Below are 15165 nucleotides of genomic sequence, written 5' to 3' on the forward strand. Positions count from 1 at the left end.
TCGACCAAGACAATACGCCAACATCAACCCTACAGGGCGCTCTGGTCGACGTCGAGGAGGAGAGATACTGCACCGAGACCCTCTCCTCCCTCTTGGCCAATTACTACGACAGAAGAAATAAACAAGATTAATCTGACCGACTACCTCTGTGCTCTCAGTCCCGACGGATCATCTGTTGTGTGTGGTGTAAGAGACTCTGCCACGTGGTGCTTAGCAGTGGTCCTAGCAGTTGGCCTCCCTCTCTAGGGGGAGAGGGAGATAGGGGAGGAAGAGGGAGAGAGAGAATAAGGATAATAAATAGAATAATATGAATAATATGGAATACTTGGCTTACTACTCATTCCATCCCATAAATACATTCAAAGTTCTATTTTTTCCATCAAACTTTCGACTCCATATAAACGAGGAAGACTGAAACACACTTAATCGTTTTAACATTTATTTAAACGTTTTGTTAAAATTGACAAAAATTAATCAAAGGACCAGGGCCTCTCAGCATAATATCTAACAAGAAATTTTACCCCCGATACATTTACTACTTCCTGCACAGACAGCACACGTCTCTCCTCTTCCACTTTACAAACCAGATCGCTTTAAAAAAGGGGCACAGGCTCAGCCAATCAGCTCAGCTATGCCCATGACGTCATTCACCTAGGCTCTTGCCATAGGCTATTGTTATTATTATTTATTATTATTATTATAACTATTATTATTATTATCTTCATCATCTCGTGTTCCAGGACGACACAGGGGCGCCTCTGATCAGGAGGGTTCAGACTGGTGCCCACTATGTTGTGGGAGTCAGCATCGCCAACATGTGTGGGATACCCTTGCCGGACATCTTTATTCGAGTCGACAGTGTACGTAAAGCAGTTTATGAATCTCGCTCTTATGTGAAATTGTTATTGTAATGTTAAATAGTGTAGTTATATTTCTGTTATGTAATATACTGTGTTTTTTATTTACTAAAAGTTTATGAATGTTACGGTCTTGTGATTTTTTTTTATTATTAGAATGTTTATCAGTTTATAAGAGATCAGTTGAGTACTGTAGTCGCCTGAGAAGAGTTGGTCAAGGACTTGCTCATGAGAGACTTATTTTACCGAGAGAAAAATTTACAGAAAGTTACAGAAAATATGTTACAAGTCACACGGTCATTATGAGGAGCAGTTCCCAGGATGCCGTTAGTCTTCACTCTTAGGTCTCTCACAGTTTCCAGGACGTTGATGCAAGTAATTATACAAGTGAGTGTCTTGAGCAGAGTACACAAGATGACAGTGTAACTTTTCCCGTTCCTGACTGTTGAGTTAAGTATCTATTCAACTTGGAGTGTCCCACTCAGCGACAGGCCGCAGGGCGCCCCACTTAGTGACAGGCCGTAGGGCGCCCCACTCAGTGACAGGCCGTGGGGCGCCCCACTCAGTGACAGGCCGTGGGGCGCCCCACTCAGTGACAGGCCGTGGGGCGCCCCACTCAGTGACAGGCCGTGGGGCGCCCCACTCAGTGACAGGCCGTGGGGCGCCCCACTCAGTGACAGGCCGTGGGGCGCCCCACTCAGTGATAGGCTGCGAAGCGCCCCACTCTGACAGGCTGTGGAGCGCCCCACCCTGACAGGCTGTGGAGCGCCCCACCCTGACAGACTGTGCAGCGCGCAACCCAGATAGGCTGTGGAGCGCCCCACTCCGAGAGACTATGGAGCGACCCCTCTCCGACAGGTTTCCGAGCTCCCCACTCTGGCAAGAGACGGAGAGCCCCACCCAGATAGGATGTGGAGCGCTCCACTCTGACAAGCTGCGGAGAGCACCGCCTGACAGGCTACGGAGTGCCCCGCTTTGACAGGCTGCGGGAAGTACCATTCTATGACAGATCGCGGGGCGCTCCATTCAGTGACTGGCCGTGGGGCGCCCCACCCTGACAGGCTGCGGGGAGTACCACTCAGTGACAGTCCGTGGGGTGCCCCATTCAGTGACAGGCCGTGAGGCACCCTACTCAGTGACAGGCCGTGGGGGTGCCCCACTCAATGACAGGCTGCTGGAATCGAACCGGGAACAGTTTAGTCAGTCATTTCCACTCACCACCTCGTCTCAGAGAAGCTACACCATGTTACTCCTCCTTTTCTTTCCCGCCGCCAAAGAGTCTACGCCAGACCTTCTTCAGCAGACACCATATTGAGACGATGATGATGAAAACAGTGACGAGTATCACTACCAGAACATCCAGCATAAGGAACTCCACCCAGGAGAGATGAATAGCGGGGGACCTGAGCTGTGGGGCCCCTTGGTGACGGATGACGTACTCGCTCCAGAACACAGCTTTGTCTAGGGGTGTCAGTGGTCGGTCACGGAAGGAAAATGAGGCTTCCTTCATCCTCTCTGTGTACCTGTGAGGAGGTGCTCACTGTTAGGAGTGGTAGGGACAGTGTGTGTCTAAAGGTACCAATGATTCTATGTATTTTTGTGATTATTGGAGGAAACGATACTTCTTAATGTTATTGTAATGACAAGAGATGACCAACAGATTTACCTCAGTTTATAATACAAGAAGATGTATTTTCCTTGATATTTATTCCTACCTGAGGAAGGGATGAGACATGGGAGTCATAAGGTGAAGTAAGAAGGACAAAACCTTCTACACCAAAACAATGTTTTTATCATAAGAAACCCACTGAAATTTGTTATCCAGTTTAAAGATGTCTTTTAGATAGAATTTTACTTCTGTAACTAAAATGAAAACAAAGGATTAGGTCCCAATAATAAGTAAATTAAGTTGGAATTTGTTAGGACAGCTGCCACAATAAAGAGACTAAAGACGGCGGCAGACTAGGAACTTTCCTCCCAATATGTTGCCCATTTTGATGACCGCTGGCCTGACGGCCCAGCAAGCAGCAGGATTTCGGCTGTTGCGAGAAATGGACAACGGTTTGGCGGGAAGACTTGCTGGCCGGGTCAGTGCTCAAATGAGCTTCATAATAGGTGATGAATATCCAAGGAAAATATTTAAATATAATACATAAAACGGTAACAACAACTCATCCCATTGTGACGCAATCGTCTCATTGTTTTGCTGGCCGGATCGTGTTTGCCAAACATGTTGGAAGGAAAAGTGCCCAGTGTGCCGCCACCTTTAGACAGATAAAATACAACATCTTGTCACCAATCATAATAAAATCTTACTTGGGGTTATTGATAACTTCTCTGACGGTGTCCACGATGAGCTGTGGAGATAGTTCCTTCCAGTACAGCACGATGGCGAGACCAGCGTCAGTAAGCCTGGCAACGTTGTTGAACTGATCAAACACGATGGGAAGAGCTACCATGGGCGTGGAGTGGTAGACAGCCTCCAGTGTGCTTAAGCGACCTCCTTGGGTGATGAAAACTTTGACTCTGGGATCACCTACATGAAGGTAGGATAGAGAGACGGGAGGGTTAGGTTAGGTTATTATAAAGGTGTTTAATCATCCAACACTTGACACATACTATATATGGTGATATTACAAGAGTATTAAAACACAGACACACACACACACACACACACCGAGGACATCCTGCTGTGGTATCCACGTGTCGAAGAGGACATTGTCAGGTATCCCCTGTAGTTCCTCCTCAAACTTCCAGATGACGCGTTGCTTCAGCTGCCCGAAGGCGGCGAGGAACATGTCTCGGTAGTGGACGGGCATGAACACTCCCTTGGTAAATGACCCCAAGCTGAAGTACACCACACCCGCCTCGCCCGCCCCCTCCACCCACGCCTCCAGCTTCTGTGGAGGTTTACAATCAAGTGGATCATATTGCCTCACAGAATCTGTTTTGACAATAGTGACTCAGAACAAGAGACAGATAGGCAACAATGTTTTAGAATCAAGAATGATGAGTGACGTCACCTGAGACAGAGGCTCAGCTGGGTGACAGTGCAGACCCGCGACGTCCAACTGGGATGGCAGGAGGGGCACTACTTCGTTTTGGCTGAAGTGATAATTTATGAGAGACAAACTCTGGTTACGTTCTATCTCCTCCAGCGGCGGCAGGTGAGGAAATCTGGCCGTAATCTGGACAAAGTTAAAACAAGCATCACTGGGAGACATTGTGAATACAGGCTGTTTAGAGACGTAACTTGAGGTCACTTAGGGTTAAGGAAGGTGACCCAAACTCTGGCGTTGGCTGGAGGAAGTAATCAGGGACGTCACTACAGGTAAGTTATCAGAGACAACACTACAGGTAAGTTATCAATCATCACTACAGGTAAATTATCAATCTTCACTACAGGTAAATTATCAATCTTCACTACAGGGAAGTTATCAGTCGTCACTACAGGTAACTTATCAGAGTCATCACTACAGATAAGTTATCAGACATCTCTACATGTGGGTCAGGTTGAGGGAACTTTACCTACAGTTGACAGTGTAGCATCTTCAGAATAACTTGTGGTATAATGTGCCCACCAGGGCACAGGTCAATGACCCACATCAGGGCCCGGGGGCGAAATAATAATAATAATAATAATAATAATAATAATAATAATAATAATAATAATAATAATAATAATAATAATAATAATAATAATAATAATAATAATAATAAAGGACCATAAATAAATACCCCCAAAAAAGATTAATAGTGAGAAACAATATATGTTTGTTGTGTTGTCAAAGGAAGAGAAACAATTGAGACCCTGCAATCATGTGTAAATGAGGCAGAAAGTCAGACCAGCATCCTGGGACTTGGTCACAATTTTCTCTCCTACAGTCAACAGGAAGTAGAGGAAAGTTGACTGTTATCATGTTGGAGAGGTGACTGTCAGAGTGAAGGAGAGATGTCACACCCTCAACTCATACCACCCACACACACACGCACACACACGCAGGCCCAGACACACACACAGGCTACAGGCATGGACTACGGAGAACAAGGTCACCATCAACCACACCAAAACCGTAGTCATGCACATCAATACCGCCACCACTCCAGTGCAAGCCCCAGCAGTCACAGTGGGTGCCCATCCTCTCCAGCTGGTGCAGTCTGCCAAACTCCTGGGTGTAACTATAGACAACAAACTTGACTGGAAGGCCCATGTAAATAACACAGTCAAGGCAGCCTCGTACCGTCTCTACATGCTACGAAGACTTAGATCACTTGGGACACCCACGCCAGAGCTGAGGACCATCTACAAAGCCTTTATTCTCCCCAAACTAACGTATGCGTCACCAGCCTGGTCGTCTTCTCTCAACTCCACCCAACAACGTCAGCTAGAGAAGGTACAGAAAAGGGCCTGCAGAATCATGCTCGGGGCAGAATACTCCGGCTACACCAACGCTCTCTCCACCCTGGAAATGCCATCCCTCAGTGACCTCCACCACCAAGCACTGGAAAGGTTTGGCCGTGGACTACTGCACCACCCTCGCCATCGCCACCTGCAGCCCCCACCCAACTCGCGCAGTCCGCCACTACAACAAAATTCGGCTCATAAGAGCCCGCACCGATAGATACAAGAACAGCACCATCCCATCTATTGTTAAAATAATAAACAACTCCTGATTTATGTACTGTACAGCCCTGTAAATGTATTCAATACATATTATATCATTATATCTAAATCAAATGTAAGTCTGTATATTTTCAGCCACCGGCTGCAACTCTATTAATAAACCGTTTATTATTATTATTATTATTATTATTATTACACACACGCGCCCACACACGCACGCACCCACACAGACAATCACACACGTGCGCCCACACACACACACACACACACACACACACGCACACACACACGCGCACACGCGTCCACCCACACACACACCCACACACACACACCGCGCCCACGCACACACACACACACACACACACACACACGCACGCGCCCACACAGACACACACACACACACACACATAAAATCCTTGACCACCGAAGGGTCAAGACATACCTGGCGCTCCTCTCTGAGCAGCCAGGTCAACTGTTAAGTTGGCCCATACCAACCCCCTCCCCTGAACCCTCCTCCCCACCGGAATATCAACAAGTTCTCGCCAGAAGTTACAATTTCATTTAGGAAAGGAACGGAACCAGTGTTAAACAGAGGTGAACAGTGCTTAGGTCAGTGAGAACAACTCAACAGTAACAGTCGTACCCAAGTTAACCTTCACACAGCGAGGTCCCAGGTACCCAGTGATAACGGCCCGTGAGACCCAACAACAACCAGCGATGTGTTAATCCGTCTACGATAGGAAGGCCTGGGACCACACCTCACTCATATAACACAATCTGTGAGGTAATTACTACACCACATGTCCCTCATAACACCATATGTGAGGGTATTACTACACCACATCAAGTCCCTCATAACACCATCTGTGAGGGAATTACTACACCACGTGAGGTCCCTCATAACACCATCTGTGAGGGAATTACTACACCACGTCAGGCCCCTCATAACACCATCTGTGAGGGAATTACTACACCACGTGATGCCCCTCATAACACCATCTGTGAGGGAATTTCTACACCACGTCGGGCTCCTCATAACACCATCTGTGAGGGAATTACTACACCACGTGAGGCCCTCATAACACCATCTGCGAGGGAATTACTACACCACGCCAGGTCCCTCATAACACCATCTGAGGGAACTACTACACCACGTGAGTTCCTCCTAACACCATCTGGGAGGGAGTTACTACACTACGTGTTTGCTTTGCTGTTCAACACCTACATTAATCTGTATGTTCACTGTATGTTCCTTCACCTTTCTCTAATGAAGGCTTTTGTTAAACCACCAATGTATGTAATAAGTCATTTATGTCCGTTGTATATTTTCAGCCTTCGGGCTGCAGAACTTTTTCAATAAACCGTTAATTATTATTATTGTACACGCCCACGCACACACACACACACGCCCCACACGCCCCCACACGCCCATACACACACACGCACACACATGCGTCCCACACACGCGCCTACACACACACACACGCGCCCCCACACACACACACACGCCCATACACACACACACACACACACACATGCGCCCACACACACACACACACACAGACGCCTACACACACACAAACACACACACACACACACAGACATACACCTCCACGCCCCCACACATACACACACACACACACACACACACACACACGCCTCCAAACACACACACACACACGCCACGCGCCCCACACACACACATACACACACGCCCACACACACACACACACACACACCACACGCCCACACACGCGCACACACACACACACATACACACACACACACACACACACACACGCGCCCACAAGCACACACACACACAAGCACACACACACACGCCCACACACACACACACACACACACACACACACACACACACACACCATTTCAGTAGCTGTGTACACTCTACCTCCTCCTGTACAGCGGCAAATAAATTCAACCTCATCCCGCTGTAGAACGTTGCCTGTGAGAGTAAGTTGTCCACCCTGTCTCTGAGGCTCATGGGTCGTGGGTAGTTGTCATTGAAGTTAGTGTAGAGGGCCGGGTTGAGAGGGTTACCCAGGACGGCGCTCTGTATGACGTGGAGAGTGGTGGGGCAGAAGGTGATGAAGGGGACCTCGTGTACGAAAGGGTACATCATCTGTAGGAGAGGGGACAGTTATGTGGGGAGTCCTGACACACACACACACACACACACACAGTAAAAGATAAACTCATAACGTTCACCCAGACAACGACATCCAAGACAAAAAAAAAAAAAAATTGGGGGCTGAATAGAGAAAACCTTTATTCTTTTAAGTCCTCTGGTTAACATTAACATTTTATAACAATTATAACTTGATAACCATCCAAATAGTAGAATTTTCAAGAGGTTCTGAAACTACATTATTAAAATACCTTATGATTAACAGAACAGGGGATGTGAAGTACCTTATGAACACGTGATAAAGACAACAATCACATCATACTCTGTAAATGATTGAAAATATAGTAATTAATAACTACAGCTACTGGCGCGACCACCATGCTTCTCATATCCTCAAAACTAATCAATTCGTGTAAAAAGAAGTGACCCTCGTCTTGTTACCTCGTTATAAAAAACGTCGACAACCATGAGATCAAAGTCCTTCCTCCTGCGGTAGAGTTCCATCACTTCAGGAACGTTGTAGATGTTACGAGTCATAAACACAGCCATGTCCACTATTAACTTTAGGGGGAATTTCTTGCTTAAGCTGAATGGATCGGTGTTGTTCTGGAACATGTTGGTCAGCCCGTGGAACACTTCCCGGATATTTTGGTGTTTGAGGGAGGGCGCCATGTTAGTCAGCATCACCACCTGGGAAATATGAGCTCAATGAGACATTATAAAATTGTTTATAAACCAGGCAGAAGCAGAGGACGAGCCGCCATTTACTGCAGCACTAGACCCAAGTACTGGAAGACCATACAGCTGGAAGACCATACAGCTGGAAGACCGTACAGCTGGAAGACCATACAGCTGGAAGACCATACAGTTGGAAGACCATACAGCTGGAAGACCATACAGCTGGAAGACCATACAGCTGGAAGACCATACAGCTGGAAGACCATACAGCTGGAAGACCATACAGTTGGAAGATCATACAGCTGGAAGACCATACAGCTGGAAGACCATACAGCTGGAAGACCATACAGCTGGAAGACCATACAGTTGGAAGACCATACAGCTGGAACACCATACAGTTGGAAGACCATACAGCTGGAAGACCATACAGCTGGAAGACCATACAGTTGGAAGACCATACAGCTGGAAGACCGTACAGCTGGAAGACCATACAGCTGGAAGACCATACAGTTGGAAGACCGTACAGCTGGAAGACCATACAGTTGGAAGACCGTACAGCTGGAAGACCATACAGCTGGAAGACCATACAGTTGGAAGACCGTACAGCTGGAAGACCATACAGCTGGAAGACCATACAGCTGGAAGACCATACAGCTGGAAGACCATACAGTTGGAAGACCGTACAGCTGGAAGACCATACAGCTGGAAGACCATACACTGGAAGACCATACAGCTGGAAGACCATACAGCTGGAAGACCCATACAGCTGGAAGACCATACAGTTGGAAGACCATACAGCTGGAAGACCATACAGCTGGAAGACCATACAGCTGGAAGACCATACAGCTGGAAGACCATACAGCTGGAAGACCATACAGCTGGAAGACCATACAGTTGGAAGACCATACAGTTGGAAGACCATACAGCTGGAACACCATACAGTTGGAAGACCATACAGCTGGAAGACCCAACACCAACATGATGTGGGTCTCAAATAGTACACATAACAACTGCCTTACAACACGATGTGGGTCTCGGACAGTACACAGGACACCACATAGCAACTGCCCTACAACATGATGTGGGTCTCGGAGAGTACACAGGACACCACATAACTGCCCTACAACATGATGTGGGTCTCGGACAGTACACAGGACACCACATAACTACTTCTAACACTTACGGATTAATCTCCTGTCGATTTGATTATGTTCCTACTTACCTCGTGACCTCTGTCAGCCAGAGCTTTGGCGAAGGGCTTTAACATGCTCATGTGGCTGTAGGCGGAAAAGGGCAGCACCATGAGGATCTTGTAAGGCTTGGGAGGGGGCGGCAACGACCCCGTCCCCCAGCCAATACCGCCCAACACCACCACCACCACCATCAGCCACACTACCTTCATCCTGAAAGAAATTATCAATTTATAATTTTTGATCCATGATGCAACTACGAGGAAAATGGAAGTAAGAAGATCATCTGGTATTAAAAGTTTCTTTCCATATTATACTTTTTTTCTAAATGCAGTACTGCATTAGGAACTAAACCCAGGGTTACATTAATATATCACTCGAGGCAACTGATCACCGCACTCAAAGAATTAAGGCATCGTCCTAACTTGTTGTATAGACTTAAATAATGATAACATTGTACTCAAGGCCCTAGAGTACAATGTACGATATCCGTATTACCTAGAGTCTAGGGAATACGGATATAGTGGCAGAGGGGATACATCACTCGCCTCCTGTCCTAATAGTCTCTAGTTCGTCCCCCGGTTCACCTAGTTTTAAGTAGACTCCTAACTTTACAGATGGGGAAAAAAGACGGTCAGGTTCAGTACCACAAATGTTTCCCTCTCGTATATTTAAGGCTTTATATACAATAGGTTTCGTCCACACTGTCTATGAGGCCCAGTTTAACTTCTGGCAGTCACTCTACTCAAAGAACAAGAGGCCATTTGACAAGTGACTTGCATCTTAATTCTCACGCCACCACAACACAAGACATAAGAACATAAGAAAGAACATAAGAAAATAAGTAGTCTGCAATAGGCCGGTTGGGCTGTGCATGGCAGCTCCTGTCGAGAGTTACTACCACTCTCTATCATCCATGAATCTAGCAAGCTCCTTTTTAAAACTTACCAGCGTTCCAGCACTTACTACAAAGTTGCTAAGCTTGTTTCACCCGTCCACCACCCTATTTGTGAACCAGTTCCTTCCTATCTCCCTCCTAAACCTAAACTTATCCAACTTAAATCCGTTGCACCGAGTCCTATCCTGCTCGGATATTATAAGAACTTTATCTATATCCCCTTTATTGATCCCTTTCACCCACTTAAATACTTCTATCATATCTCCCCGCACTCTTCGTCTTTCTAGGGAATGCAAGTTTAGTTTCTTTAACCTATCTTGATAGGTAAGGTTTCTAAGTTCCGGAATCATTTTCGTCATTCTTCGCTGCACCGACTCCAGTGAATTGATATCCATTCTATTATAAGGGCATCGGAACTGAACCGCATAATCGAGGTGTGGCCTGACCAGCGCAAGATATAGTTGCAATAAGACCTCTGCACTCTTATTACTTACACTTCTAGATATTAAAGCTAATACAACCAAGAACCAGGTAATGAAGGAGAGACAGATACTTGGACAGTGTCACAGTGTCTCCCTTCCATCTCCACTTACCTCAACAGCAGCAGCAACGACTCGATCTTACGCAGGATACGAAGGTAGTGTGGCCAGACCTCACTGGGGAGGCGGAGGCCAGAGCACGAAGCGGAGGAATGGGGGGGGGAGGAGGGAGGGGGAGGGGAAGGAGCAGGAACGTAAATGTGTGGTTAAAGAAATGATGGTGAAGTAGTGGGTTCAAAGGAGGATGGTGGAGAAGAGGACAGATGCATAAACACTGCTGCTGGGAGCTTTACAGGGCAACTAACAGACTGGGGAAAGTGGCGTGTCAGGAGGTATGAAGCAGTGAACTTGTTTGTGGAGGTGTTGCGTCGTTATGAGAGATGAAATCTCACCTGACCACCAGCACGAGGATATGTGTTGAGCAGTCACCCACGTCATCCTGATTCACACGTTTATAAACTACAGTCACTAGGCCATCTATCTGCCCATGTTTGCTGACTCACACGGCCACCCTACACATAAGAACAAAAGAACAAAAGAATGGAAGAAACTGCTGCGGGCCTATTGGCCCATACTGGGCAGTCCCATTTACACCCAACCCCTGTTGCTCATATAAGCATCCAACCTATGTTTGAAGCTATCCAGCGTATTCGAGTTAATGATATGAAGCAGAGGAGGTCTTAAGTCGTTATTAGTGATGAAATCTCACCTGATCACCCCCCCCCCTCCAGACCATTGTTCTCTGTCCTCACCCAGCCACCAGCACGAGGATATGTGTTGAGCAATCAGCCACGTCATCCTGATACACACGTTTATAAACTAGAGTCACTAGACCATCTATCTGCCCCTGTTAGCTGACTCACACGGCCACCTTACACATAAGAACATAAGAATGGAGGAAACTGCTGCGGGCCTATTGGCCCATACTGGGCAGTCCCATTTACACCCAAGAAGACCCAACCCCTATTGCTCATATAAGCATCCAACCTATGTTTGAAGCTATCCAGCGTATTCGAGTTAATGATGATATTTGGTAACTTGTTCCATTCATCCACTACTCTGTTTTCAAACCAGTGTTTACCTATTTCGCGCCTAAATCTAAACTTGTCTAATTTAAAACCATTGTTACGAGTTCGCTCCAGGTTGGATAGTTTGAGTACCTTTGTAATGTCCCCTTTGTTTAGCCCTGACTTCCATTTATACACCTCTATCATGTCGCCCCTCGCTCTATGTCTCTCGAGGGAGTGCAAATTAAGATGCTTTAACCTGTCTCTGCACTCAAGTTTCCTAATGCCCGGGATTAGAATTGTCATTCTCCTCTGGATTCTTTCCAAGGATTCTATATCCATTCTGTAATACGGTGACCAGAACAGAACTGCGTAATCCAGGTGAGGTCTCACAAGCGCAAAATATAATCTTAAGATGACCTCGCTAGTCTAGTAACTAACACTCCTTTGTATGAACCCAAGTACTTTATTAGCCTTGTTACGAGCAAAAACACATTGTATACCTGGCTTAAGATTCTTGCTTATCATTACTCCTAAATCTCTCTCGCAGTTGGATTTCTCAATGGCATCATTGTTCATCTGGTAACTGGTTTCAATGTTTACATCGCCTATACTGAGTACTTTACATTTGTCCACATTGAATTTCATCTGCCATTTTTCAGACCATTCGAAAAATATGTTTAGAGCTTCCTGTAGTTTTGCGGAGTCCTCGTCAGATTTAATTACACGTCCTAATTTAGTGTCATCAGCAAATTTACTTATGTTGCTGTCTATGCAGATATCTATGGCGTTTATGTATATAATAAATAAAAATGGTCCAAGTACTGAGCCTTGGGGAACTCCACTTGTGACGTTGCTCCAATGGGATTTAGTGTCGTTAATACTCATTCCCTGCTTCCTGTCCTGTAACCACGCCTTAATCCATTTTAGAATATTACTTTTAATGCCATGTGCTTCTACCTTTCTTATTAGTCTTTCGTGGGGGACTCTGTCGAAGGCTTTGCTAAAGTCAAGATATAAGACATCATAATTGTGTCCATCATCCACCGATTCGAAAACTGATGAAAAGAATGTTAATAGATTAGTTAGACATGAACGCCTGCTTGTGAAGCCATGCTGGGAATCATTGATCAATTTGTGCTTCTCCAGGTGGTTTCGAATAGAGTTTGAAATGATTGCTTCCAGTAATTTGCCTACAATTGATTAGACTGATTGGACTGTAGTTAGAGGATAGTGATCTATCTCCCTTCTTGAAAATCGGTATTACATTCGCTATTCTCCAGGATTCTGGTACTACACCTGTTTTTAAGGACATGTTAAACAACTTTGCTAAGGGCATGCTAAGCTCTTCCTTACATTCCTTTAATACTCTGTCAAATATCTCATTGGGACCAGGTGACTTAGTAGGCTTTAGTTTGTCTATTTGCTTACTAACATCGTTACTAGTCACTAATATATCGCTTAAATTGTTTTCTTCACTATCTCCGAATAGAGTCGGTGCCTCGGGTATCATGAGTAAATTTTCGGTGGTGAAAACTGTTGAAAAATATTTATTCAGATTATTGCTCATTTCTCCACCGTTACCAGTTAGCTCGCCGGTATCTGACTGTATTGGTCCAATCTTTTCTCGTGTTTTAGTTTGATACATTTGATACAATCCCTTGGGGTTTGTCTTCGCCTTCCTTGCTATCCTCAGCTCATTATTCCCCTTTGCTTTCCTTATCTCGGTCTTAACCCTACCGGCCAATACCTTATAATAATCCCGGAGGTAAATTTCGCCATGCTTTATCCTTCTACCTATAGCCTTCCTTTGGCCAATGATGTTCTTTAAATAATTATTTATCCATTTAGGGTCATTGTTGTATGATCTGAGTTTTTTGTATGGTATGTTCTGCCTTTGTGCATTAAGTAACTCATTATATAAATTGTCCTGGAACCCGGCAACCTCAAATCTCGTTATCAGGTCGGTTTCAACAGTCACGTCCAAGTAGTTCACCCCCAAGAGTGATACCCCTTCTCTCAACTGCCTCTTCAAACTATCAAAGTTTGCCCTTCTGAAATCTGGGACTTGTGTGGAATTTTCCTTACGGCTGCCCTGAAAATCGAACTGGAATCAAATTTCTTTGTGATCGCTGTTTGCAAGTTCGTTCCCTACCTCGACATTACTAATGAGGTTTTCTCGGTTCGACAGAACTAAATCGCGCATATTATTACCCCGGGTGGGTTCAATTATATGTTGACTTAGGAAACAGTCCTGGGTCGTTTCAAGAAAATCCTCCGATTCTGAGTTACCCGTAAGGTCAATCCAATCTATTTGGCCATGGTTAAAATCGCCTACTGTACAGACTTTGTTGTGTATGGAAGCCCTGCTCATTTCATCCCAAATATGTCGTCACTCATTAACTCTATCAAGATTGGGGGGTCTATATATTAATCCTGTGATTAATTTTTCCCGACCGCCGATTAATTCTATCCAAATTGTTTCTGTATTCCGCTCAGATTTTATTTCCATATTTATTTCACACTTCAGATTATCCCTGACATAGATTGCTACTCCGCCTCCTTTCCTAATCTGCCTATCGGTATGGAATAATTTGTAACCTGCAATTTGGTATTCCACAGGTAACTCACGTGAGTCTAGGTTGATCCATGTTTCAGTGAATGCTATTATATCTGGGCGACCTTAATATATTCCAAAAAACAACTTGAAGGTTTGTGTTTTTCTCTCGACTGTACTGTGCGTGATTCTATTAAATTCTGGTGCCTCACAGAACGTGACTCCTGACGTAAACATCAGGATTTTTAACTGAGCTTAAGCTTGTTTGCTTCATCCCCTGAACCGCCTTGACAAACTGTTCTATGATACACCCATCACAATACAGATAACGTCTTCCCAAAGGACACAGGTTTAGTGACGGGTTGGGGCGTCGACCAAGACAATACGCCAACATCAATCCTACAGGGCGCTCTGGTCGACGTCGAGGAGGAGAGATACTGCACCGAGACCCTCTCCTCCCTCTTGGCCAATTACTACGACAGAAGAAATAAACAAGACTTGGGAGGGGGCGGCAACGACCCCGTCCCCCAGTCAATACCGCCCAACACCACCACCACCACCATCAGCCACTCTTCCTTCATCCTGAAAGAAATTATCAATTTATAATTTTTGATCCATGATGCAACTACGAGGAAAATGGAAGTAAGAAGATCATCTGGTATTAAA

General features: G+C 45.5%; 1 protein-coding gene across 1 annotated transcript; it reads right to left on the reverse strand.

Annotated features, from left to right (window-relative positions):
• Window positions 1–425: 425 nt before the first annotated feature.
• LOC121858207 (UDP-glycosyltransferase UGT5-like) lies at window positions 426–11099 on the reverse strand. The gene is made up of 8 exons (XM_042354425.1): window positions 10990–11099; window positions 9531–9711; window positions 8072–8320; window positions 7394–7624; window positions 3881–4045; window positions 3535–3757; window positions 3174–3393; window positions 426–2380 (listed from the first exon to the last, which is right to left on the reverse strand). Exons 2-8 carry the CDS (start codon window positions 9708–9710, stop codon window positions 2104–2106), a joined length of 1545 nt encoding a protein of 514 aa, XP_042210359.1. The 5' UTR covers window position 9711; window positions 10990–11099; the 3' UTR covers window positions 426–2103.
• Between the last annotated feature and the right edge of the window lie 4066 nt (window positions 11100–15165).

The sequence above is a fragment of the Homarus americanus genome, unplaced genomic scaffold (genome assembly GCF_018991925.1).
Source record: "Homarus americanus isolate GMGI-L3 unplaced genomic scaffold, GMGI_Hamer_2.0 scaffold57980, whole genome shotgun sequence".
Taxonomy (NCBI): Eukaryota; Metazoa; Arthropoda; class Malacostraca; order Decapoda; family Nephropidae; genus Homarus; species Homarus americanus.